At 45.4% G+C, this 27,484-nt stretch overlaps 1 protein-coding gene across 6 annotated transcripts in view; it reads right to left on the reverse strand.

Annotated features, from left to right (window-relative positions):
• The window catches only part of KANK1 (KN motif and ankyrin repeat domains 1), a 634,838-nt gene that overhangs the window by 1,415 nt on the left and 605,939 nt on the right, over nt 1–27,484 (reverse strand). For all 6 annotated transcript variants that reach the window (XM_085632970.1, XM_085632973.1, XM_085632974.1 and 3 more), the window contains 2 exons: nt 23,470–23,670; nt 18,906–19,004 (listed from right to left, as the gene is read on the reverse strand). In XM_085632970.1, the coding sequence (XP_085489096.1) occupies nt 18,906–19,004; nt 23,470–23,670 (300 nt within the window). The remainder of the gene's footprint in view (nt 1–18,905; nt 19,005–23,469; nt 23,671–27,484) is intronic.

Here is a 27,484-nt window from a genome sequence, read left to right on the forward strand (position 1 = left end):
TCACTTTCACGGTCAATTCTTGGATTGCTACAAGGTAGAGAGTAATTTGGTATTAAAATAAAAGATTGCAGCTATTATAATGTAAATACCTAGCATAAAAGTTAAATAAGCGATCTAATATGTTTGATTTTTTGTAACACTAACACAAATGTACAGCCCTTAGAGCATGTATTGTTTGCAGAAAAAACAATTTTTTTGCGACCTGCATTAATATTCCTCTTAGACTTAGATAATACACCTTAAAGATCCTACAAACTTCAGGTAGACCAACTGAACACAAACATAGTAAAAAAGACCAGTGCAAGAAAGGAAAAACAGACTTCGGATGTTAACCAAATCAAACTGCGTAGCAAAGAAACCGACTATTTTGGAAAACCTGGTGTAAATTCTCCACCCAGCAGGTGATTACCATCAACAAAACACCACTAAACCGTCTTGACAGCTGAAGGTCAAGGTACCGGGATCTAAAGTTTAACTATCAGTAAACAAATTGTCTAAGATTAGATTTGTGTAGTGTATGGAGTCCGTGAAGCCGTATTTCCAGTTATGTCTCAAAGCAACACCAATTAAATGAAGAACATACAACTTTATTTTAGTAAGAATAAATGTGTGCTTGGCTTGCAAAGGCTCCACAGAGGAGGTTTATCCTAAAACCAAGTCTTCCAATCAGACCTTCAGCATGACAAATATGCAAGGCATCCTCACTTTTTGAAAAAGGAGAATTCATATTAATGATTGATTTAACAGGCACCTATGTGGTAGACCTGGCATTCTTAGGGTGGTCTTCACCAATCTTTTTGCTCTTTACCTCCACGTTCTGCTGTATATTTTTGTTGGCCTTAGGATTCTGAGAACCTTACCACTGCTAATCAGTGCATGTGCTTCTTCCCTAAACGTGTGTAATTGATGTATATCAGATTGACATATTTAATTTACTTGTGAGTCCCTTGTAAAGTGCAATACCAAATACCTGGAGCCTGCAACTAAAATGCTACTAGTAGGCTGCAGCACTGATTGTACCACCCACAGGAGTAGCCTTTCGAACCTCTCTCAGTCCTGCCACTGCAGCGCCTGTGTGGGCAGCTTACTGACACTTTGACTTGGCATTTAAAACTACTTGTCAAGCCTTAAACTCCCCTTTTATTACATTTAAATCATCTGTAAGGTAGGCCCTAGGTAGCCCTAAGGGCAAGGTGATTTGTAAGTAAAAGGTAGGACATGTACTGAGGTGGTTTGCATGTCCTGGTAGTGACAAACAGCCTAGTTCGTCTTTCACTACTTTGAGGCCTACCCCTCTCATAGGTTAGTATTGGGAATTCCCTTATACCTTTTAAGTGGTAATTCCTCATCAGAGATGAGTAGCTTCTTGATGTTTCATATGTTTGGAATGGTATTGATAAATCTTACCTACTGGTGAGGTTGGATTTACCTTTACTATTTTAGAAATGCCGCTTTTAGAAAGTGGACATTTCTTCTCTGCACTTACTGCTCTATGTGCCTGACAGCCTGTCTCCAATACATGTCTGCGCTGGGCTGGATGACCCCTATAGACAGGCTGTGCATTCCTCTATATACAGACATAACAAAGGCCACTCAACTGCACCTGCATTCTGATGCGTGTTCCTGGGCTGAGAGGGGTAGGTGGGGCTCACACTCCACCTGAATAGGTAGTGTCCTGCCCACACACAAGGTACTCTTAATACACCACTACCAGCCTGGAAGACAGGACTGGGTTGACAGGGATCCTTGTGCACTTCAGAGAACTCATTTGAAGTCACCCCCTACATCAAAGGCACTTTTGGGTATAAGTGCTGGTGCTCTGACCACCTAAAAACAGACACTGCATGGGATTTGTAAGCAGATGCTGCTGGCTCTACACCTGCACATTGCCAGAAGGACTGCTGTGCTGTCAGGAGAGACTGCCACTTTGCTAACTGCTTTGCTGTGTTGGCCTGCTGCTTGCTAAGTGCTGTGCTGCAAAAGGGACTGCAACCTGCTTTCATGTGCTGGCCTGCTGCCTGTTACCTTTTTTAATGCCACGAGCGTTCTCCAAGGGCTTGTTGGCTTGCCCCCTGTTCCTAAAAGGCTCAGGGTCATCAAATACTTTTTTACCGTACCGGCACTGCAGTGGGACTCTGAGCAGCTGAAACCTCCTCCGACTCCGTGCTTCCCTTCTCTGAAGTGCACCACCTTGGGATGGTGGCACTCCGTGCCCCCCACGTTCGCGCTCGGCAAGCTGAGACTCCAGACCAGAGAGACACCTTAGGCTGTGTGCCGAGCGGATCAGCTGTATTCCCTTTGACGCATTGCTAGAACAACGCAGAGTGCAGAGACTACGTCATCCTCGCCCTAGCCGCATTGGGCCGTCCAATGCCAGAGATCCGCTTCTCTTGTTCCCAGCGCCCGTAGTAGGTACAGATTCACAGCAGGCCTCAGTAGCTGGGCTGTGCTATTCCAACACTGCTGTTGTTTTAGCCTGGTAGTGTAAACCGGTCAGCAATACCATGAATGCCCAATCCAATGCAAGTGTTCTTTTGGCAAACCAGAGTTAGCTAATCGTGCATTTCTGTCTACTTTAAACAAAAAACTATGCACGCGAGTGTCCCGTCAACACTCAAGAAAAACTGAACATGAGATTCTTGGTATTCTTGAATTGTGCAGATCTTGAAAAATATATGTGATTTTTTATCATTTTGGTCTCGTTTTGCTAATATAGACAAATATTTTTAAAAACCTGTGTGGAGTCATTTTGTGGTGTATACATTGTGTTACAGTGCGTGTGTTGCACAAATACTTTACACATTACCTCTTTAGATAAGCCTGACTGCTCTGTGCGAAGCTACCAGAGGGCGAGCACAGGCTATCTTTTAGTGTTTACTTAGCTTACCCATGTCTAGAGTGGTGGTTCCTGCCTGTTTTGGGTACATACCTCAGCCAACCAGGAATCTCATTTCTAACAACAGGTCTGTGCACTGGAATGCCATGTAGTTCCTTTACTACTCCGCTTTAAGCCAAAACATAACCATTTCAAAGGTAAGCCATTAGGCCTAACATCTGCACCAAAGATTTCCTCAAAATGATTAGCAGTATTTATAGTGCATGTCTTCTCTATTTTTAAAAAGACTAGTTGTTAAAAAGGAATTAGTTTCAATCAATGCCAGAATAGGGCAATTAATTAACCTGGTATTCAGTTTAGTGTTCACTGTGAATCTACAGAGGTATGGTCCAATTTCCAGTCAACAAAAGAGCAGTAGGTGACCGGACACGGAAAATGCCATAGCTATTCAGAAAACGGTTCTACTTTATCATATGTTTCGGTCTCTGTCAGAACAATGGCCAAGTTGACAGATTCATGTGTTCGATTGATCTCAGGCCGGATTACATTTGCCACTTCAGTAGTGGCTCTACCCTCCGGGGTTAGAATCACTGATGGAGCGGAATGATCTAGTGGTTGTTACTGTGATATTTCAGAGATGTTTGCAAAGTAGGACCCAAAGACTGAAGTAAAAAGGGAATGGGATTTCACATATCTATCCCAGATCTGACTATTACAGAAGGATCCCTCAGAATGTGGGGCACATGATGATACACAAAAACTGGCTGACATTCAACTCCACCCAATACATCTTGAATTCAAGCAAATGCGTCTGGTCCTAATCACTTTCTACAGTCACCTATGGAAACAATTGGTTGATGGGTGGATTAATTAGATGAACAACACAACCACAGTGTCCTAACAGTTGAAAGAAGGCAGCAATTATTAACCCCAGGGGGCACAAACAACATAACTCTGGGCTCATCACTGAAAGATACATATGCTAGCACAGCACTTACAAGGATAAACCAAGTTCACCAAAGCTCTATAAGTGAAGGAACTAGAGCTCATATGTGTGTAGAAGTTGAAATGACTCGTGCAAGATTAAGGCTTCACAGTTGCAGAAATACTGCATGTTTCTTTGCTCACAAAAGGAAAAGAAGACCAGCTTCAACAGCAATCGAAGGGGCGTGCACTGCACTCTTGGAAGTTGATGAGAGATATTAGTCTACACATTCTACCCCCCAGCACACATCATACCAGAGCAATCCTGTGAATTCATTGAGTGTGATTCTTACTGCACTGACCTGGCTTAGGTAGACCTTGTTCTTACATCTCGTTTAGCTATCTGTAGCCACATATGAGATACCTGCTCTACTTCAAGATGCGCCTAAGAATAATATCACACCTAGGTTGCAGTACACTTAATTGCATGGTTCCTAAGGTCTTAGAATTTGGACCCTTGAGGTGTATTCATAGTTTTAAGGAAGGAAGATGCCATACTAGAATATATGAAAAAATTAAGCAGTTTGCGTATGATGCCTCAAGAGATGAACACTACTGTTGCAGGTGACATTACATGGTACTTTAGCACACGTATTAATGTTGATGGATGAGGATTTAACATGTGCAACCATTAGAATACACATGTCCGTTCAAATATAGGGAGTAATCTTACCGTACCAAGACACAAGAGAAATTGGTATCCCGCACTCATTGAACTAAATGTAGGTATTCACCCTTTCATCTCTTCCAAAGCAAAATCACTAGACTATACTCTTGACTCCATCCTCTCACTGTGCCTACACATCAACAACATAGTCTGAGCTGAGAGTTCTCACCTTCACTCACTTAAAATGCAGGTCTATACTCTATGGCTAGACTTCTAAACGCTACAAAAAAATGTCACACCAAATGATCTGCACTAGCTACCCTTAGAAGCTAAAATAAAATTTGACATTGGGGCTCGACTTAACAAATCCATTTAATTAAAAAGAAAAAAAAAAAAAACTCCCTTAATAAGAAATCTGCTCACCATTTGCGGAGGCCAAAGAAGACGGACAGTAAATATTACAAAAAAATAAGTGTATAAATTAGGTTTTTCATATTGTTAACTAACATAGCCTTCCTTTTTCCTCTCAACCTATTTAATCTGACAATTTAGTTGGGCTTACATCCATGCTAGATGCTGTGATCCATATTGGAGGATGCAGTCATGTTTCTTAGGTTTGTCTCGTGATAAATGGGAAAGGGGTTCAGATTTGTTCAAATTGTGCTACTTTATCCCCAAGGATTGCTGTCGATTTTCCCATGGCAAAGAAGTTCCAAGTCTTAGAACACCATAAACCCAAATTTGGGAGACATGGGTATTTCCATTTCTGGACCATCTTCAAACTGGTCAGCAATAAAAGCAGGGCTATAAGTTTACCAAATGGGGTTTATAACTTTGTGGTCCACCTCTAATAGCAGAGCTACAAGGGGATCCATCATTAGCAATGCTTTGGTGATATCCTTAATTTTTTGCACTACTGGCATCCAGAACTCCCTGGACTTGACCACATGTCCACCACATTTGAATATACAAGCCAACATAGTCATACTTCCTCCCTGCAAATCTCTGAACACCCATACATTGCCCTCAAACGAAGGTGTTCAGTACCACCCGAGCATAATTTTATAAGCAGCTTTTTTATACTTGAAACACTGAGGGTTTTGCTGCTAGTCTCCATTTTGGTTAACACACTGCCTCCAATGTGCGTCCATTGTATCAGTTCCATGAGTCTGTAGACGTTGTGCGGTCTGAGGAGAAATCATTAGTGCACTGGTCTCTGCACTTGAGCGATCCTCTCCACTTCATACAGCATACCCAAATGCCTTTTCCTCCTGCCCAAGTCTTATATCTATTGTCAGTCATCCCAAGTGGGAAATCGGGGTTTCTTAGTATGGGGACACTGGTAGGTCATTAATGATGCAAACATACTATTCTGTACCAATAATAGATCTTTTTTTAGTGGAATTCAGTAGGTGCAGCTGAAATGTGTGTGTTTGCAGTGGCTGCCACAGAAAGTGCAGCAGTGGGACCTTACACACTTCCTGCTCAACCTGATACCAGGGTTTAGTTTAGTGTTGTGAAAACCAAGTGCGTGCCAAGGCCAATTGTGCAGCCAAAATGTATCTGTTGATATTAGGAACTTTCTACAATATGGGTTTTGCCACTCGACAGGTTAGGTCATTTAAAATAAAATGCCATACTTTCCTCTGTATGGACTTGAGCACCTCTGGTGGGAAGATAAAGGGCAGCGATCCCTCCCTGTATAATAATCTTGGCAGGAAAGTCATTTAAACACTAGCACTAACTCAATCTGAGATCCTCGGTGGCCAACCTAGTGTTAGTTCCCGGGTCTTTAGGGCCAGATTAGGGGCACGGTCTTTCCCCTTTCTGGCAGCCAAGGCCTGGGATTCTTTACCGGCACAGATGAGAGCAGAATCTTCTGAACTGACGTTCAAGAACAAACTTAAAACTTGGCTGTTTAGCTCTCCTTCGTGTTAGACGGTAATTTAATCTGGATTAGTTTGCTCTGTAGCCTAGGTAGGTCAGGTCTCAGCGCGGGGACACTCCGTAGGGTGTAACTAGGCGCTTTAGAAATCACTATTATTATTATCCAGCCCATCCATGATATTTCAAGCGCCCCATCTGTACACATCTTTGAAGAGCTGCCCAACAGTAGATGAATATTGATCAAAGATATGTCTGCTGCACTTCTGGGGTAGTACTATTCCCAAGTATTCTAGGCCTGTTAAGATTCATTGAGATCTCAATATTCTTAAGTGCACTTCAGCGCTAGAATTTAGGATTCATGATGCACTACTGGAAAGAAGGAGGTGGTGTCTTGAAAGGTTGAGTGATAGAAATTGAGGCCACTTCAGGGGCAGGTGAAATAACCAAAAGTTACCCAGGAGTTGCAGTAGATTTTGTAAACTCATAGGGCTCAGCAGAGACTGCAGTCTAGATTTCTAATGGCCTGGGGTGAGACAGGGAAAGAATCCTACCAGAAGGCAAATACCAAATGAGGCCTTACAATGTCTCCCACTGTTGCCTCTCACACTAGCAGAGTAGTGTTATGGAGGTGGCTATGCCTGCTGCCGCAAGGCTACTTTCCACTCTATTACCTTTAACCCTTTACTATTTCTATTGGGGTTGGCCTCGTGATTACAAAAGTGTTTTATCGATGCGTTTCTTGAAGCTATAATTTGAACAGAAACTATGTTGCAAACCCCTTATTGGAGAAGCACCTCGTGGTGTAGCCATATATTTTCTCACAAACTCAGTGTGACCAATCTTATTGTAAAATAGGTGTTTGAAAGACTCCTTTGCTGGAACCTGCCAATCTCGGGAAATTCCTATCGAGATTGGTTCCAGAGCAACTGCAGAGAAACGTCGGCGGTCTAGCCCCTGTGTGACATATAGGTTATCCATTGATAAATGCTAACTGTATTCCTATGGATATATAATTCGCCTAGTATCAAACGCTTAATAAATGCTGCTGGTGCGGAGATTTCTTCACATTAGTTCTATTTTCTTTTTCTTATTACACATAAAAGCACCAATTTCAAGCCCATGAAGGGTCAATTAGCTGAATCTATTCGGGTTACAGCTAAGGATAAGCTGAGCTTGGGTCTTGATTACCTTTGTTAAGGTTTACAGTCTTTTCCAGTGACTGGGGGAACTTTTATTTGGAGATTTAGGAGAATGAAGAAGGCATCCTCAAAATCATTATTCAATTTGACACTTGTAAGAGTATTATGTGTTTCCAAATCTTACATGTCGGAGGCTTGCACTTCAGAATTGGAATCAGAGCCAGTATTGGCTGCTTCCTCAGATGTAATCGGAGTTGATCTACGTCTGCAGGTATTTTTCCTTTTGAATTTTTAGGCTCAAACCATACATACACAAATCATGCACTTTGTGTTAATGAGATTATGTGAGAAGCAAATACTGTGCAGTTCTTAGATAACCACAAATTTAAAGAAAGGGAAACACAAGGGGTATTTTCTTCAAGTAAGAGATACAAAAAGGATAAAAGAGGCCTCAAAAGCTAATGATTTTGGAAACATATCAGTTCTCCTAAATAATTCTAAAGGATGGTGGTTCAAAGCATTTGATGCTATAAGTTCCTTTTAAACACCTTGCATTCCTCTATGCCTGATAGGGGAACAATCACTCTTGAGATGATTTGATTGACTGGGCAATTTATAAAGCGCAAACAAATGTTTGAAGACGTCAACTTGCTAATGTGGTTAGTCTACTGAGGAGGGCAAGATCATCATCCCTGACCTAAAAGGGACATTGCAAGACAAAAGCCAGGTCTTCAGGGCCTTACAGAAAGGAAGATGAGCTTACAAGCAGGAGATGGAGTAGGGGAGCGTATTTAAAAGTTTAGGCCATGGCAAAATCTTTCCCTCCCCGTCTTGCCATCCGAAACATGGGTATAACCAGCCGAACTTTTCCAGTAGAACGCAGCTGTCTAGATTGTATATATCGTTGGAAGAGATAGTTTGTATTGTGAAGTGCCTTATGGATAATGCATAAAGCTTTGAAGGTCATTGGTTTAGTGGCCAGAAGCCAATGCAGTTTCCGAATAGCAGCAGAATTATATTTAGGAAGATCTCAAGATGATTTGATGTGAGGGATGTTTTAAAGTACAAATAAACCGTTTTTCTCTTGTTTTGTGAAAAAACTACTATTTATTTCTTTTACAGCAATGTAAGAGAAGAAAAAACATTAAACAAACATAGCTTAGCAATCATATATCACGTATCTCCTAGATCTCGGAGGAAAGTGGCAGTGCACCCCTCTGGTTAGTGGAGCCCTGTGATTCCCAAATTGTTAAGATAAACGTTATAGTGAGCCACTGGCAAGGAGGTCAACACAACTTTGATTTTTGTGAAAACAAGATGTTATTTCTGTGCTTAAACATTAAATCATAGAATTGTGATCAGTGTATCACCTCGTATATGGTAACCCCGGGTCATTATGCAGTCCTAATTGGCATCCTTTTTATGTTTTTAATCTTATTAAGGGTGCCACTCTTTAAATCACTTAATGGTATCCATGTGATAAATTTAACACATGGATTGTCTATGTTGCCCAGATTAATTTTATTTAGAGCTCCCTATATTAATAAGGTTGAGCTCCCTCTGACAAAGAAAAACTGTCCACAGTGTGGAAAGGATGCCTATGATGAAGCCTTCCACAAAGGTGTGGGTTAGGTTTCGTTGTCCAAAAAATATAAGTCTCCTACACAAGGTAATTTGAACTACATAACAGCATGAGTTTACTGCATTCGAAGTGATATAGTGATATGCGGGGAGGATATGAGGTTAACTCCTGCTTCCCTATCCCTCCCTTTTCTGTGAGTATTGTCCACAGCACTAGTCTATGCTAGATGCTTGCCACAAAAACATTATTTACCTGAAATGTACTATATTCCCAAATCTTCCATACAGGAACTGTATGACTCCACACAACTTATACATGTAGTCATGTGGCAAACAGACATTAACCGGTCTAAGATTGTAGATTAACCTTCTTCTCCAATGGCAATCTGTTGGAAACAGCCCACTCCCACTCCGCAGGGTGGTGGTGGACCTTCCCGACACAACGGGGTAGCTTGGCTCGAGTGGTCAGGAAACAGGCGCAGTGCTAAGCATACAATATACCCATACAATAACCATGCGTGCATCCGTTCCAAAAACGACTCTACACCGTAAAAATTATGAAAATATGCTTTCTTTATCTTTCTTCTCTTAGTTGCTGATTGGGAAAATAAATAACAATCACAGTATATACATTTTAAATAGAGCAGGTCAAATAAATACTGGCTGTTTGCTGAAATAAATAGGGGTGATCATAAATAACAGGGCATAAATACAAGTGCAATATATACAGTCAATTAAATACTTTGAGGTAATAAATACTGTACTAATAAATACTGTCCCAATAAGTACTGTACACCAACAAGTCCTGTGGACCTATAAATTCAGTGCAGCAATAAATAGATAAGAACTTAATAAATACAGTATCCCCAATAAATAATTAGAAGTATACAGTACACTTTGTGAATCAGATGGCACTTCAATTCTTAAGGGCTGATTTGGCCCAGGTACAGCTTGTAGGGTGTGGAAGGCTTGAGGGGGGGCTACTCCCTGGCTGAGGCAAAGGCTGAGGCCTAAACTGAGGTAGATCAAAAAGGGGGGAAATTCCAATGCCCTGGCTTCCCTCTCCACACAACCTCTCTAGGTTAGTCCCAGTTCACCCCAGGCACAGTCAGGTGGGTTTCAGCACCTCCCTAGCCCCTTAGAGTAGTCTCTCAGGTCTCCACAGGGCCTTAGGCGCCCTCTACTCCACTTACTGCCCTTTTCTGATGTTCCGACGCCGCTGGAGTCGTGTCGACGCCGTGAGGCGGTTCCGGTTCGGTCTCGGCGGCCTCGGCACAGTGTCAGTTCTTTGACGACGCCGGTAGGCGGTTCCGGTCCGATGTCGGTGGCCTCGGTTCGAACTCGACCTCCGATTCGACGGCGTCGGGCAGTCTCTTCACACGATGTCGACTTCGGGCGGCTCCGGTCCGATGGCGCTCTCGGCTCCGATGACGTCGGCCGGCCTGGCCTCGCTGTCGACTTCCGGCGACTCCGGGGTGCGATCCTCACCCCCGACCTCCGGTGTTCCTCCTTACAGGTTCCGGGCGACTCCGGAGTGCGATCCTCACTCCCGACCTCCGGTGCTCCTCTACCTCGGTCTCCGACGACTCCGGAGGGCGGACTTCACCCTTCCGATGACGCCGCTCACTCGACCTCGGTTCACCTCCTTCTCGACCCTTGGTATTCCACTCGACCTCCGCCGGCGCCCTCTTACGACCTCAGGCGGCTCCGGGTACGACGTCTGCTACCTCAGTCAGCGCCGCTTCTCCACCTCGGGCTCCAGGTCTTCGGCTACTCGACGCCAGGCTCCAGGGAAACCAGTTCTCAGGTCAGAATCTTGCTGTCTTCTTGTTTCTAAGGCCTGTTCCTGCTGTCCAGGTCCTTAGGATGGTTTTCTTCTGACTTCTTCCCACACAGGGCTATAGGCTGGGATCCATCAGTAGGGACAAGTATCAAGGGTGGGTTTATGGACCCCACTCCAGGCACAAGTTTCCACCCCTGCTGCTTCACTCCTTCCTCCTTCACTGTGGTGCTCCTCTCTCTTCACCAGTCAGGTGCCAACTGCCAGCTCCAACTGCCAACTCTCTCTCTTATCCTCCCAACATTCTAAACGGTTTCCAACTGTCACACAGTTCTGGAATCTCCTGGAAGGTTCTGGAAGGTGCTGGTAGGTTCCAGTGGATGCTGGTGATGTCATGGGAGGCCACCATTTTGTGCTTCAGGCCCTCAGACAGAAGTTTCAGGGGTAGCTAAAATGGCTCCCTGAATCTGTAGCAACACTAAAAAGAAGTCTGGTGGTTCCCAAAAAGGAAAAATTCAAACAGGGTTTGAGGCAAAAGTGGGACAAAATAAATAATGATGAGGAGGGACCACCCAAAGGGCTGACAGGTCTAACACGCGTCCCCCCCAGCTGAAAGTGGGGAGAGCTACCCAACCCCTTGGGAGTTCTCATCACTAAGGCGGAAATACCTTGAGAGACCGTCTGCATTGGCGTGGTCCACTCCAGGCCGATGTTCCACCTGAAAGTCCATCCCCTGTAGGTAAATAGACCACCTCAACAACTTGGGATTCTCCCCCTTCATTTGCATCAGCCAACGAAGGGGTCGGTGGTCGGTCTGAACCAGGAAGTGCGAGCCAAACAGGTATGGCCGCAACTTCTTCAGAGCCCATACCACTGCAAAGGCTTCACGCTCTATTGCACTCCACTTCTGTTCCCTGGGAAGTAGTCTCCTGGATAGGAAGACCACGGGTTGATCCAGACCCTCCTCGTTGAGTTGCGATAACACTGCCCCAATGCCATGTTCTGATGCATCTGTCTGGACAATGAACTCCTTGGAAAAGTCTGGGGCCCTTAAGACCGGGGCCTCGCACATGGCTTTCTTCAATTTCTCAAAGGCTTGCTGACAAGCCTCCGTCCAGACTACCCGTCGAGGTTGTTTCTTGGACGTGAGCTCCGTGAGAGGGGCTACGATGGTACCGTACCCCTTCACGAAGCGGCGATAGTATCCCGTGAGGCCCAAAAATGCTCGGACCTCAGTCTGTGTCTTGGGGGGTTCCCAGGCCATGATGGCCTCGATCTTCGCCTGGAGGGGTTGCACCGTTCCCCTACCCACCAAGTGTCCAAGGTACACTACCGACCCCTGCCCGATCTGGCACTTGCTGGCCTTGATCGTCAATCCAGCTTGTCTCAGGGCCTGGAGAACAGCTTGCAGGTGACGCAAGTGATCCTCCCAGCTGTTACTGAAGACGGCTATGTCATCCAGATAAGCAGCAGAGAAACTCTCCATTCCGGTGAGGATCTGGTTTACCAGGCGCTGAAACGTGGCAGGTGCGTTCTTGAGCCCAAAGGGCATCACACAGAACTGGTAGTGGCCATTGGGCGTGGAGAAGGCTGACCTTTCCCTTGCTCCATCAGTCAGAGAGATCTGCCAGTACCCTGAAGTAAGGTCAAAGGTACTTAGATATTGGGCAGCTCCCAGCCGGTCAATCAATTCATCCGCCCTAGGGATCGGATGTGCATCAGTCTTTGTCACTGAATTCAGTCCCCGGTAGTCCACACAGAACCTCAGTTCTGGTTGGGCACCCGGTGGTGCAGCTTTTGGTACTAACACCACCGGACTAGACCAGGGGCTGCTAGAAGGTTCAACCACTCCTAGCTCCAGCATCTTAGTGACTTCACTATGAATGCTGGCCTTCACCTTGTCTGACATCCGGTAGATCTTGGACTTCACAGGTGGGCTGTCTCCTGTGTCCACGTCATGGACGCACAGGTGAGTCCTACCCGGGACAAGGGAGAACAACGAGGAGTACTGCCCCAGGACCTGGCGACAGTCCTCCTGCTGTTCAGGAGTTAGAGATGGGGAGAGAATCACTCCCTCCACCGACCCATCCTTTTCTTGAGACGCAAACAGATCAGGGAGAGGCTCGCTTTCCACGTCCTCTCCTCCGTCAGTCACCATCATCAAGATGACTTCGGGCCTCTCATGGTGGGGTTTGAGGCGGTTGGCATGCAGCACCCGCAGGGGCTGACGAGGGGTCTTCAGGTCCACCAAGTAGGTAGCCTTACCCTTCTTCTCCAACACCTCAAAGGGTCCTGACCAGCGATCTTGGAGGGCACTAAGCTCTCCAGGTTCGATCACCCACACCTTCTGGCCAGGCTCCAACTCCACCGGGTGAGCGTTGTGGTCATACCACGCCTTCATTACTGCTTGGCTGGCTTCCAAGTTGTCAGAAGCTTGCTTCCACAACTTAGCCATTTGGCTCCGGAAGGCCAGCATGTAGCTCACCACATCCTGGGGGAGCTTTCTGGGAGTTCTTTCCCATCCGTCTCTCACCAGGTTAAGAGGTCCGCGTACAGGGTGCCCATACAGAAGCTCGAAGGGGCTGAAGCCCACTCCCTTCTGTGGCACTTCCCTGTAAGAAAAGAGTAAACAGGGTAGGAGGACGTCCCATTTCCTCCGCAGGCTTTCAGGCAGACTTCTGATCATGCCCTTCAAGGTTTTATTAAACCTCTCCACCAGACCATTGGTCTGGGGGTGGTAAGGAGTTGTGAACCGGTAGGTCACTCCACACTCCTTCCACATTGCCCGCATATATGCTGACATGAAGTTGGTCCCCCTGTCGGACACAACTTCCTTGGGAAAACCCACTCGGGTAAAGATTCCCATCAGGGCCCTAGCCACAACAGGTGCTGTTATGGTCCTCAGAGGTATTGCCTCTGGGTACCGTGTGGCATGATCCACCAGAACCAGGATAAACCTGTGACCAGCTGTAGTTGGTGGATCTAATGGACCCACAATGTCGATGCCCACCCTTTCAAAGGGGGTGCTAACGACAGGAAGTGGTTCCAGGGGAGCTTTCAGCTTCACCCCTGTTTTCCCACTGGCTTGGCAAGACACACATGTCCGGCAGTAGGTATCGGACGACACTTTCATCTGAGGCCAATAAAAGTGTGGGACAAGACGGGCGAAGGTCTTGTCTTGCCCCAGGTGTCCTGCCAATGGTATCTCGTGAGCCAACTCTAAAAGGAAGGCTCGATAACGTTGAGGGACTACCAAGGCTCGTGACGATCCATGTAGGGGTGCCTTGGGTTCACTGTAGAGGAGGCCATCCTCCCAGTAAACACTGTAGTTCCCTTCAACGTTCCCTGCTGCCTGGGCTTCGGCCTGTCGCCTCAGCCCCTCAAGGGTAGGGCACTCCCTCTGGCCCTGGCAGAATTCCTCCCTGGACGGGCCTCCCTCCACGTGCCACTCGGCCGGGATGGGTAGGTCCTCCAGGTTGGTAACGTCCCCCTCCGCAGACTCCTGGTCCACCACCTCCGGTGGCCTATCCGTCCTACGGGGTGGAGACGCCGAGGCAGGCTCCTCCTGTCCTCGGTTCTTCCCTTGACTGGCAGCTGGCTGGGCCTTTGTTCCAGGCTCCAGCCGGAATGAGCTCCCTCTTCGGGTAGTCTCGGACCTTGTGCTAACACAGGCCCAGTCAGGTGTACCCAGCATCTCGGTGTGAGTCCGGTATTCCACCTCCTTCCAAGCGTTGTGCTCCATGTCATTGCCCAGCAGACAATCGACTGGCACGGCAGGGCTTACGGCAACTCGAAGTGAACCTGCAACCCCCCCCCATTCAAAGGGAACCTCTGCCACGGGATAGTGGCCGGTTCTGCCGTCAGCCATCGCGGCTGGGTGGAGTACATCGGGAATGACTTGCTCTGGAGACACCAGTTGGCTACGTACCATAGTCATACTGGCTCCTGTGTCTCTCAGAGCCTCCCCTCTTTGGCCATTGATGGTGATCCACTGCCCATACTTTGCAGTATTTGCGGGCACCTGGATCTTAGGAACCATCTCCCGTTCTCCCAGGGACACTAAAGTGACACCCGCCCACTCCCTTCCCTTAGTTAAGGGCATCTCCTCCCCGAGCACTACACTAGCTACTCCGGGGGGCTTTCCTCCAGTGGGAGGGGGTGAGCGTTTCTGACACTTCGGATCTCCTTTATAGTGTCCAACGCCACCGCACTCGTAGCAATGGACAACCCTTGGCTGCTGACTCTGGCCAGGATTAGGGTTTCTGGGTGGGCTAGCCTTAGAGGTGAATCCTGTTCCCTTCCCTTGGAAGTTATTTTGGGGGCCTTTGGAGAACTCCTTTTTCTTTTCCCCTCCTTCTTTCTTCTGGGGGGCGCCCTGTCCGGCCTTTTGAGTATCCCCTCCAGTCCCCCTTGTGGACACCCGGGTACTAGCCCAAATGTCCGCCTCCTCAGCAAGCTTCCGGGGACTGGTCAGCTTGCTATCCACCAGGTGTTGCCGCAGTTCAGGGAAACATTTCTCGAGTAGGTGTTCCTTCAATACTAGGTCAAACAGCTCCTCGTAGTTCCTTACTTCACTGCCCTGAATCCAACCTTCCAGTGCCTTCTTTGCATAGTCCAGGAAGTCCACCCAATTCTGTGTGCCCAGTTTGTGACTACCCCTGAACTTCTGTCTGTACTTTTCCGGAGTAAGTCCAAACTTCCTGATGAGCGCCAGTTTCATGGTGGGGTAGTGGGTTTGCTCATCCTCTTCGAGGGCCAATAAAGCATCCCTACCAGCTGGAGGCATGTATTTATACAGTCCCCCTCCCCAATACTTCGCTGGAACCCCATGGGCCCTCAATGAGACCTCATAGGCTGCTAGCCACTTGGCGATGTCGTCACCTGTCCCATAGCTCGCTACAATGTCCTTTGGCAGGTAAGGTTTGGATTCCCTGGTGGACTCTTGGTTTTGGCTGCCACCATTGGGAACAGGTTGTGCCCCGATTCGCAAAATCTGAAGATCTATTTCTTTCAGGCGCAATTCATGGGCCATCCTCTGCTCCTCCTTTTCCTTCTCCAGCTTTGCTAAGTCCCATGTGAGCTGTCTTTTCTCCCTCCGGTCTGCTAACTCCACTTCAGACAAGCCCCCGCTAGAGGCACGGCTGCCCCCCCTAGAAAGTGTCCTGGGCCCTGCGGACAGGTTCCCCACCTCAGGTTGGTACATCTCAGCCCCCTCGGGGTCAGGCTCTCCATCCCTGTCTTCTTCCTCAGCCTTGCTTTCCCTGCGTGCCTCCCCCCAAGCCCTTAAGCTGGTTTGAAGTGCACCCTTCTTTGCTCCTGGGGGACAGTACACCCCCTCTCGCTGGCAAAACTCCCTGAGTTGGGCCACAGTGTACGTGTCTAGATTCTCAAGAACAAACTCCATCTTGCCCACTCAGGTTAGAGGACAGGTTTTGTGCAGTAACAATGCAGGGGGGTACCTTTAATAATACCTCCTCCCACCACCAGAGTAAATTTGGAAAAAACAAAAACCCACAATTAGGAAGGCCGCTGTGAGAAAACTCCCGGTGTAGGCCTATGGACTACCCACAGTTATTGTTGAGTATATGTAGGCACAGCTCTATCCCACCACTGAACACCAATTTATGTTGGAAACAGCCCACTCCCACTCCGCAGGGTGGTGGTGGACCTTCCCGACACAACGGGGTAGCTTGGCTCGAGTGGTCAGGAAACAGGCGCAGTGCTAAGCATACAATATACCCATACAATAACCATGCGTGCATCCGTTCCAAAAACGACTCTACACCGTAAAAATTATGAAAATATGCTTTCTTTATCTTTCTTCTCTTAGTTGCTGATTGGGAAAATAAATAACAATCACAGTATATACATTTTAAATAGAGCAGGTCAAATAAATACTGGCTGTTTGCTGAAATAAATAGGGGTGATCATAAATAACAGGGCATAAATACAAGTGCAATATATACAGTCAATTAAATACTTTGAGGTAATAAATACTGTACTAATAAATACTGTCCCAATAAGTACTGTACACCAACAAGTCCTGTGGACCTATAAATTCAGTGCAGCAATAAATAGATAAGAACTTAATAAATACAGTATCCCCAATAAATAATTAGAAGTATACAGTACACTTTGTGAATCAGATGGCACTTCAATTCTTAAGGGCTGATTTGGCCCAGGTACAGCTTGTAGGGTGTGGAAGGCTTGAGGGGGGGCTACTCCCTGGCTGAGGCAAAGGCTGAGGCCTAAACTGAGGTAGATCAAAAAGGGGGGAAATTCCAATGCCCTGGCTTCCCTCTCCACACAACCTCTCTAGGTTAGTCCCAGTTCACCCCAGGCACAGTCAGGTGGGTTTCAGCACCTCCCTAGCCCCTTAGAGTAGTCTCTCAGGTCTCCACAGGGCCTTAGGCGCCCTCTACTCCACTTACTGCCCTTTTCTGATGTTCCGACGCCGCTGGAGTCGTGTCGACGCCGTGAGGCGGTTCCGGTTCGGTCTCGGCGGCCTCGGCACAGTGTCAGTTCTTTGACGACGCCGGTAGGCGGTTCCGGTCCGATGTCGGTGGCCTCGGTTCGAACTCGACCTCCGATTCGACGGCGTCGGGCAGTCTCTTCACACGATGTCGACTTCGGGCGGCTCCGGTCCGATGGCGCTCTCGGCTCCGATGACGTCGGCCGGCCTGGCCTCGCTGTCGACTTCCGGCGACTCCGGGGTGCGATCCTCACCCCCGACCTCCGGTGTTCCTCCTTACAGGTTCCGGGCGACTCCGGAGTGCGATCCTCACTCCCGACCTCCGGTGCTCCTCTACCTCGGTCTCCGACGACTCCGGAGGGCGGACTTCACCCTTCCGATGACGCCGCTCACTCGACCTCGGTTCACCTCCTTCTCGACCCTTGGTATTCCACTCGACCTCCGCCGGCGCCCTCTTACGACCTCAGGCGGCTCCGGGTACGACGTCTGCTACCTCAGTCAGCGCCGCTTCTCCACCTCGGGCTCCAGGTCTTCGGCTACTCGACGCCAGGCTCCAGGGAAACCAGTTCTCAGGTCAGAATCTTGCTGTCTTCTTGTTTCTAAGGCCTGTTCCTGCTGTCCAGGTCCTTAGGATGGTTTTCTTCTGACTTCTTCCCACACAGGGCTATAGGCTGGGATCCATCAGTAGGGACAAGTATCAAGGGTGGGTTTATGGACCCCACTCCAGGCACAAGTTTCCACCCCTGCTGCTTCACTCCTTCCTCCTTCACTGTGGTGCTCCTCTCTCTTCACCAGTCAGGTGCCAACTGCCAGCTCCAACTGCCAACTCTCTCTCTTATCCTCCCAACATTCTAAACGGTTTCCAACTGTCACACAGTTCTGGAATCTCCTGGAAGGTTCTGGAAGGTGCTGGTAGGTTCCAGTGGATGCTGGTGATGTCATGGGAGGCCACCATTTTGTGCTTCAGGCCCTCAGACAGAAGTTTCAGGGGTAGCTAAAATGGCTCCCTGAATCTGTAGCAACACTAAAAAGAAGTCTGGTGGTTCCCAAAAAGGAAAAATTCAAACAGGGTTTGAGGCAAAAGTGGGACAAAATAAATAATGATGAGGAGGGACCACCCAAAGGGCTGACAGGTCTAACACAATTTATTTCCGGTGTGCATGTATGATGTAAATGACTTCTTAAGACAGCTATAGTGACAACAGGTCTAAGAAACAAACTATGTGGCCATCAAAGCTACAGAGCAAGCAAATCACTGTGGGTAGAAATATGAGGAGCAGTAAGTAGAACCGATTAGCTGGTTGTTTATGTAGAAATAAGAAATGTGTTCCTCGAGTGTAATAATAGTTTTGCATGTTATCTGTTATAAAACCCCATACTGCACATACAATTTAGTGGCAGGGCTGGCACAAAGTTTAAATTGTTGAGGTCTATAATAAAGTCTGATATGATGCAAACCATAATTCCACAACGCAGCACTCTCTTGGTGTTATGATAACCATGCGCTTTGCTTGTTTACTGACCTACTGCCCAATAACCCTACGTTATCTGAGCGCTTTATGGGAACAAGGAAACATATACATACAATAATTAATGTTTAAATGAGAAAGAAATCTTACCGGCGATTGCGGCTTGGAAAAATTCACATGAGCGTAGAGAAGTACTGCTATGTCCTTGTGTCCAGCATCCAATGCTATAGACAATGCTGTACTCCCGTCCTACAAACAAACAAGAGCATGTCATGAACCACCAAGACAAAAGTTAAAGGCATCTATGAAACCAAAGAAATACATTAAGATTTGTTGGTTAATCAATCAAGGTATTACCACAATGCTGGCACTCCACTGTCTGGCTAAATCCCTCAATCCAAGGGTGCAGTCTGAAATGTCTATTACTCCTACATGGATTACGAAGATGGCAGATAAAATTCATTTAAACTTAAGAGAAAACACAAGATTTTTTCTTGGAAAATTATATTAGGATACGATTACAACATTTTTGCACACCTAATTTAAAGTTAGGTGTAGAGCAAATGCCATCTATGGGAATACTTTGCAAGTTATGATTCACCAAATCGGCATCTGTGCATGCTACGCCTTTAAGACAGAATTTGAGCTGGACCTTTAAGAAGCTCTTACCACTAAATCACATCTAAGCATCAGTCTTTATTACTTCTCTGAAAGGGTTTACAGAAGACAGTTCTTGAGTTTTATCTTGAATTTTACCATGCTAGTTTCTTTTTTTATGGTAGTTAGATGGTTGTTCAATCACCAAACTCAAAGATGCCCCAATCTGCACAGCCGGAGTGTAATCGTATGGTTAAATGTTATTGGTACAGTACTGCAGTGCAGTTCATCCCGTTAACAGGTTGTTTGTATTCCACCACTGCAAAGAGCGATGAGTGTGGCTGTCTATCAACACTAGATCCTCTAATTGACCCTGTGACTAAGACCACTGTCGTGCTAGATATTCCGGAAGCGGTCCCGTGCAGCTGTGCATGTGGCACTATGGCGATGCCATCATACCCAACAGACGCATAATAGTTCTGACTGTTAACTGTTGATTGAGTTGGAAATGTGGTATTATATCGTTTGAAAATCCTGGATTCTTGCTGTATTTAGGATAGTCCCCAGAGACTGGTAAATCTGTAAAGGCTGAGATGAGATTTTTGGAAATTGATGTCAACGCCTAGCCGATGGAGCAGGTTTATGGCATTTTGGGTGTGTTTTTGACACAGAGGAAGAGTGCTGGCTTTGATAAGCCAGTCGACGAGATATGGGAAAACATGGATGTTTTTTCTGAGTACATATGCTGCTGCCCCAGCTAAGCATTTGGTAAATTCTCGAGGTGCAGTAGTTACTCCAAATGGGAGGACTTTGAATTGGTAATGTTTGCCTGCTATCACAAACCTTCGGTATTTGCGATGTCCTGGATGTATTGGAATGGTAAAGTAGGCGTCCTTTAAGTCTAGGGCTAACAGAAAGTCGCCTTGATGTAAAAGTGGGATCACGTCTTGGAGAATGACCATATGGAAATGCTCTGACAGGATGTAATGATTTAATGTCTGTAGATCTAAGATTGGTCGCAAAGATCCGTCCTTGTTGGGGATTAGGAAGTATGGGGAGTATACTCCTGACCCCTGATGTTGTAGAGGGACAGGTACTATAGCTCCTTTGAGTAAAAGAGGTTGAATATCCTGTGAGTAATGTTTGTTGTTCCAGAGACAGTCTGTGAGTGTGAGATGGAATGTTTGGAGGTGTGGTGATGAGCGCTAGATAATAACCATGTTGGATAATGTCCAACACCCACTGATCCAATATTATGGATTGCCAAGTAGGGAGAAACCTTTGTGGAAAGGGTTTCAAAGAAGAAATCCTGCTCTAAAGGCTCCTTATGAAGTGTTACCTGATAAGTTGCAGTCCTGCCAGTAAGCTTCTGATAAGAGGTGGTGTCATCGGGAGGAAATGGCCTAGCAGGGTACAAGATGGGATCAGTGTCCCTTGTAGGGTCAATGTCGTAGGTCGACCAAGTATCAGGGGGCTGCCGTGTATCAAATATATCTCCTGTCCCATGCCCACCTGAGAAGGAATGTGGGGACCCCTGAGGAGTGATGTTTACTGAATCACCCCGAGAGTGAAGGTGAAAGTGGTGGGGGAATAAAGGGTAGTGGGGCAGAGGAGAAGATGGTGTAGAAAGGTGCAAGAGACAGGTGGCTTTGTCAGTTTTCTTAGGTTGCACCGGCAGATCAATAGCCTCTCCGAAGGAGAGTTGGCGCTTGGACAGAGGTGGTGCAGAAACCACAGTCTTGGCCAGAATACGCCTAATGTGAGGCTGTATTTGGATTTGCCTCTAGCGGGCATCGAGTTTCTCCTGCATCTTGGGGAGAATCGGTTCCACTGGATTACCAGGGTCAGATCTCAGTGCCGGTCTCCAAATATTCAGAGCCAAGATGAATTTCTATTTTTGTGCCGCAGTGGTCAGTGCAGAAGGTCGAGCTAGTCAGCTGGGCACCGAAGTGGATGGCTTTAACTGAAGTTTTGGTGCCGAGCCCCGGCAGAGATTAAAGGAGTAAATGGTCAGTAAGATTCTCATCTTATTATCTGAAAACAGTTTTGTATTAAAACATAGAAGCTTTACAGAAGTACCATTCATTACAATAGGGCTAATACCCTGCACAGCAAGATATTAATCCTACTGTGCAGGGTATTAGCCCTATTGCAACGACAGTTCTCAGGTGTAGCAAACTTATATGCATCTCCATAGTGTTCTGGATATTGGAGAGATACGTCTAAAGGTAAGAGAGCCATAGACTGAACAAAATTACTGTCAATGGCGAGTTCGCCAACGATGCAAAATGTATCTATACGAATGACAAGGGATCAGTCATCAGTACTGGAATAATGGCTTCAATAAGACAGCTTACTGGCACGGATGGTGTGCATCAGACTCAGTTGCTGAATGGCCCATGTGCACGTCAGCTGTAAAAATGTATTTCTTTGTTGAGGGGGGATTCTGTTCAGTGGCTGATATCTTGTTGACATTGGGTTTTGTGCTGCTGACTGGCCCTTCATGGACAGTGGGCTCTGAGCTATCAGATGGTCGCTCAACATCCATGGATTCCTTATCATGGATTGATCCTTCATTGATGGCAGCGGTTTCGAGCTGTCAGCTGGTAATTTGCTGATTTGAGGGCGTTCATTTTAGTAGGCGTCATCTGCACCACTGACTATTTCACCAACAGCAAAGCTATGGTATGTACACATTTAGACAGGTGTCAAAGTCATAACCCCTGCGACCAATATAATGTCATTGACTGACCTATCCAACTTGGTCATAGATGATAACAAAATGTACATTTCCTTTGGTTTTCTGACTGGGAATTCAGCGGAGAGAAGAAAAGCAGCCATTTTATCAGTCTTCTTGGAGTACTCTGTCAGACCTGCAGGGTCGTCTGGATGGCGTGATTCCATCTTACTCTTTAGACCAGAAGAGTAAGGCTGACCAGGAGACTGAACCTTTCTAGTAGGTTCAGTGAGTCGCTTCATAGAGGATGTTGAAGACTCTCCATAATCATCTCGGACTTGTTCAAAGTCCAATTTTGTCTTTCTCTAAGGTCTTGAGTGCCACCCGCCTGTCACAATCTTGTGTTCTTCTTTGGAAGTATTAGATAAATATCACATTTCTTTGGGTCATTATCAGGATGAAGGCAAGCTATACAAAGCATGTGCCCGTTCTTTGAATCTGTTTATTTTTCAACACCCTTTTTAAAAAGTAACTTATTTTTCTGATTCTACATTGTCTTTCTTTTTTTTTTTAAAAGTATTGAATACCACAGAGAAAAATGGTATCACATGTTTCATCTGGAAATATGTGGAGTATTCTGCTAAAAAATACTCCAGAACGGTAAATATTGGAGCAGCATTCCGTAAGATTCTCTCTCTTTTATAAGAGAGAGAAAATCTGACATTTGGCGCCTCAGGTGAGCAGTAAAGGGCACTGTCTCTCCACCTCACTGGTCAGAGTTTTGGACATATCACAGCAGATTGTACGAGGTCTATAAGAATGTTTAATATTCATGAATGCAGATGAATGACTGCTGTTCAGCATTAACGCACAGAAAATCCAAAGCCCAGAGATGGGGGAAGTATTCAAGCAAGTGAATCTATGAAAGATTCAATGCTGGAGAGTATTTACACAGACAGGGTAACAAAGGCTAGGTTGCAGCAAAACTATAAACAGGGGCTAAATACCAATATGTAATGGATCATGCTTTTTCCTTGCAGAATGGAGGTGACCGAGGCAGCAAACTGGTAAGATGGTCTAAAGTTTTTAAAATCCATCCATATGTTGAAAATCCTTTTTTGAAGCTGAAGCAAAATAAAAGCCATGGATTGTAGATATGTTTAACATATAGACAAGTATAATTTCTAAATGTAATCCTCTGAGGGTATAGAGTTCATAGCTTACAATGTTTGCAAATATAAACATTTGTTAAACAAAATAAATGCAAAAAACGAAACAAAACGGAGGTTGTCCTGTACGGCAGATAGCTAATTTAATTGCTTCCCACTGTAAAGGGTGACAAAATGACATTTCTATGAAACGTTTACAAATCTGGACAACATATATCTTCAAAGAAAGGGATGGTTTGGCATACGATATTTTGTTATCATAGACACTCACATTGTCTGACAGGGCAGCATTACAGCCTTGCTGAGCCAGCAGAAGCTTTACAATTTCCACATGTCCATGTTCACTGGCACACATCAATGCAGTGGAACCTTCATCATCCTGGATAGTAACATCTGCGCCACATGCCAACAGGGCCTTTACCATATCAATCCTGCCATGGCTCACCGCAAGCATGAGAGCAGTCTGTCCAGCCTGTCAAGAAAAAGTAAAGATGTCAGGAATACATGGAACTGAAATATGGAAGTCACTCATTAAAATATCATATTTAAAAGAAAGCATAGGTAAACAGCTAATTTACCTATTTATTGTAGTCATAGTTGACTTCCTACATAGAACCACATCAGAATTCCTTTCTCAATAGGAAGATCAAAAAACACAATTAAATGCAAACTAAATAGCCAGCACTTGTTTTCAATCAACAACAAGCATTGGCAAAGTCAATAGGTATCGCCTCCACGATTGCTAATGTGTTTTAGCATTTTTGTGCACCAGTGTGGCTAAAGCATGGCTAAAGGTTAGTGGCATAGAGGAGAGTGGTGTGGAGTTGATTGGAGTGACGTGGCACAGAATGGAGCAGTGCGTCAGAGAATGGAATAGCGTAGAGTCAAGTAGCATAGAGCAGAGTGTAGTAGACTGGAATGGGGTACAGTGTTGTAGAGTGGAATACAATGGAGTGTAGAGTGTCCTTGAGTGGAGTGTTGCACAGTAGAGTAGAGTGGCATGCAGTGGAATGGCCTAACGTAGAGTGGTGTAGAGTGAAGAGAAAGAGTACAGTAGAGTGGAGGCGTGTCAGAGTGGAATGGCATAGAGTGGCATAAAGTGGAATAGGGTTGTGGAGTTGCATAAGTAGATGGGAGTGGGGTAGAGTGAAGTTGTGTAGAAGAGTTGAGTGGCATAATGTCATAGAGTATGGCATAGAGTGGAGTAATATAGTAGAGTGCAGTTGCATACAGTGTTGTGGAGTCGAGTGGTGTAGAGTGTTGTAGAATAGAGTGTCAAAGACCGGAGTAGAGTAGGGCTACAGAGTAGTGTCATAGATTAGAGTGGCATAGAGTAGAGTGAAGTGGCGTAAAGTGGCTTGCAGTGGAGTAGATTGGAGTACAGTACAATAGAGTGGTGTAGAGTGGAGTGTAGTAGCATGTAGAGTAGTAGAGTGGAGTCAAGTAGAATGACCTAGAATGGAGTGGTATAGAGTGGAGTTTAGGAATAGATTGTTGTAGAGTGAAGCAGAGTGTAGTGGAGCAGTGTAAAGTGGAGTGTGATAGTGAAGTAGAGTGCCATTGAGAGGCATACAATGGAGGGGGCAGATTGGAGTAAAGCGATGTAGAATGGAGGGGCATAGAGTGGTGTGGAGTAAAGTATTGTAGAATGGGCATAGAGTGGAGCGGCACATAACGTAGTACAGTGAGGGAGAAGAGTGTCGAAGTGGGGAGTACCTCGTTGTAGAGGGGAGTTAAGTGTTGTGGAGCAGCGTAGAGTGTCAGAGTGGTGTTGCATGGAGTGGGGTATGCATGGTGTGGTAGCACACTGCCATTACAGCAAACACATTGTCAATTGAAATCCCCATTACATTTGCAAAGACATACAGTTTTACTGACAAAACATCAGCGCACAAACAATGTGTGGAAATCTGCATCACCTAGTGAACTGATTTATTTTCATCCTATCAATATATTTATTTCTACCACACTTCAGAATTACAAAAAAATATAATTTGTGCTTTCCTAATTTTGATAAATTCTGAAATATTTGTACAGTTTATTTACATTTTGTTGTACACTAGAAAAACAACATCCTACAGCCTTCTTATTTTCTTATACCCGGGTAGATTGTCACACAAGTCCTCTTACTTTGCAGTCAGAGAAAGAAAACTAAACAACAAGCTCCCTGGAAGACCGAGCCGAACATTTGACCTCCATCTTTGAATACACAGCAAATGTGACGAGAAAACAACATTTAAAGGCCTGTTTATTGCCCATTCGTTTCTGAACTTCAGCATGCTTGTTATGGCATGGTTGTGAAACTGAAGAAGAGGATTGTTTAAGTTATGACATTAGTGAAGAGCAATGACCAAAATAAACAAGCTCTTAGATAGAAAGGTTTCCTCACAGGCATGCAAGATTGATGAACTGGAGTGGCAAAGATATGTAGAATCAGTCAAGCAGAAAGATAGGAGGCAGGAAACCTTTTCAAAGAAATACACCCATGTTTACTGCTTGCTGAACTAGCATATGAAGGAGATAACTAAAAACACACCTACTCTTGTGGAGTGCCTCACAAAAAAAGAAGGAAAAAACAAAAGTTCCCAGAAAGCGAGCACTTGTGAAAGAATACAAGGAGCCAGTCACAGAGGTGGTTAGCAGGCTATGCTCCATGGGAGGGACAAATCCATGCTGGACAGCCAAAAACAAATAAACGCAGCAAGCAAATGTGAGTTACAAACCACAAAGCCAATGATAAGCAATGGGCAGAATTCATTCCCAGAGAACTTCCAGAATGTCCCAAGAGGTTTAAGTTGGCTTTCATCAGGGCCGCATTTCTTTAGTAGCATTTCTTAGAGCTCCATGACGAGAAGGATATGGGAGAAGGAGGAGGTAAATAGGTTAACGGCCAGGAAGAATACTTTGATGGAAGTTTGACTACAAGATTCACCCGACTCCTTTCCCTCATAGAGCTTTAAATAAGACAGTACTAAAGCAATTTGAACATAGAGACAAAATGGGTCGGTATGTATGGCATGTATGAGTATGGTGAATAGAAGTTTCACAAGTGAATGCACACAAATAGGATACTAATGGGATCCGTCTGGGGTCCTGATGAAAGCCAACTAGCCTGGCAAGGTATTGGTGTGAAGGCTGAAACATGTTGACCTAGGGATACAGAGGACACTGATTTCCTTAGTGCATGCCCACCTGTTTTTAACTCCGTCAGGGTGCAGTCTGAAAATAAAATTAACCCCCAGGACACCCTAGACTAATTTAAATCTAGGATCCCAACCAATAACCAAAGAGCTCCCTTGGCTACCAAGGTTGAACCCGTCCAGATATACTAGGTATCTGGACGAGGACTCAATGATGAAGCATGCTACCTGGAATCCCAGGGGGTGACAGCCCTTTTAACACCTTCGGGTGATACCCATGGGCAGGTAGGGAAGAGATGGGCTAATCAGGGTAGGGGTTCCCTACTATTGTTTTTGAATGGTTAGACATTTATTACTACGGCACAATTTTTCATTTTTTTTACCACAGTACAGCCAGACTGATATGTGAACAACAGTGTTTACTGCTTTACTGACAGCATGTTTCAATGCCTTTACACGGAAAAGAACACTGTAAAAAGCCTGTTCACTGTGATTTCACCTCATTAAGCAAACCTAATCCTATGCAACTTTGACTGAAGTATTGATTTGAACAATTGGCATGAAAAAAACACTGTGGGATAAACCATATATGAGGATACTCAGAGTATAACATTTTCTATATAACCAATAGAGAGTGATGGGACAACACAGTTGTGGTTCTTTCTCCCTGCAGTCAATAATGAAATAAGCAATATTTTACACTCTGCACATCTGCAATACGCAGAGCATATAAAATAGGTAATCATGTAATATAGTCCATTGAGGAGTTATGCTGACATCCTAGACCACGAATCCAGCGACAAAGTGCTTTGTAAATGTCACCAGAATCCCAAGAATGCAATACAGGACCATATTACACGCTATCCATTATGTATTTATTACACTACGTTTATTTGAGGTAGTTAGCTTAAAATTATTTTATTTGAAGTGAAGCTAAGAAAAGGGCACTGAATAGAATTATAATGTTTAGGTATACATTTCAAATAAGTTGTTGATAAATAATGGCCAGCAATCTGTGGCTGCAGTATTTACCACATAATTATGGATTTATGACATCTGCTACATAATTTTCCACATAACTTTGCATAGTTCCCAAAAATAATTCTAGCTCAAATGGAAGAAAATACTGCCAGAGTGTGCCTTTTT

The sequence above is a fragment of the Triturus cristatus genome, chromosome 2_1, assembly GCF_964204655.1.
Source record: "Triturus cristatus chromosome 2_1, aTriCri1.1, whole genome shotgun sequence".
Classification (NCBI taxonomy): domain Eukaryota; kingdom Metazoa; phylum Chordata; class Amphibia; order Caudata; family Salamandridae; genus Triturus; species Triturus cristatus.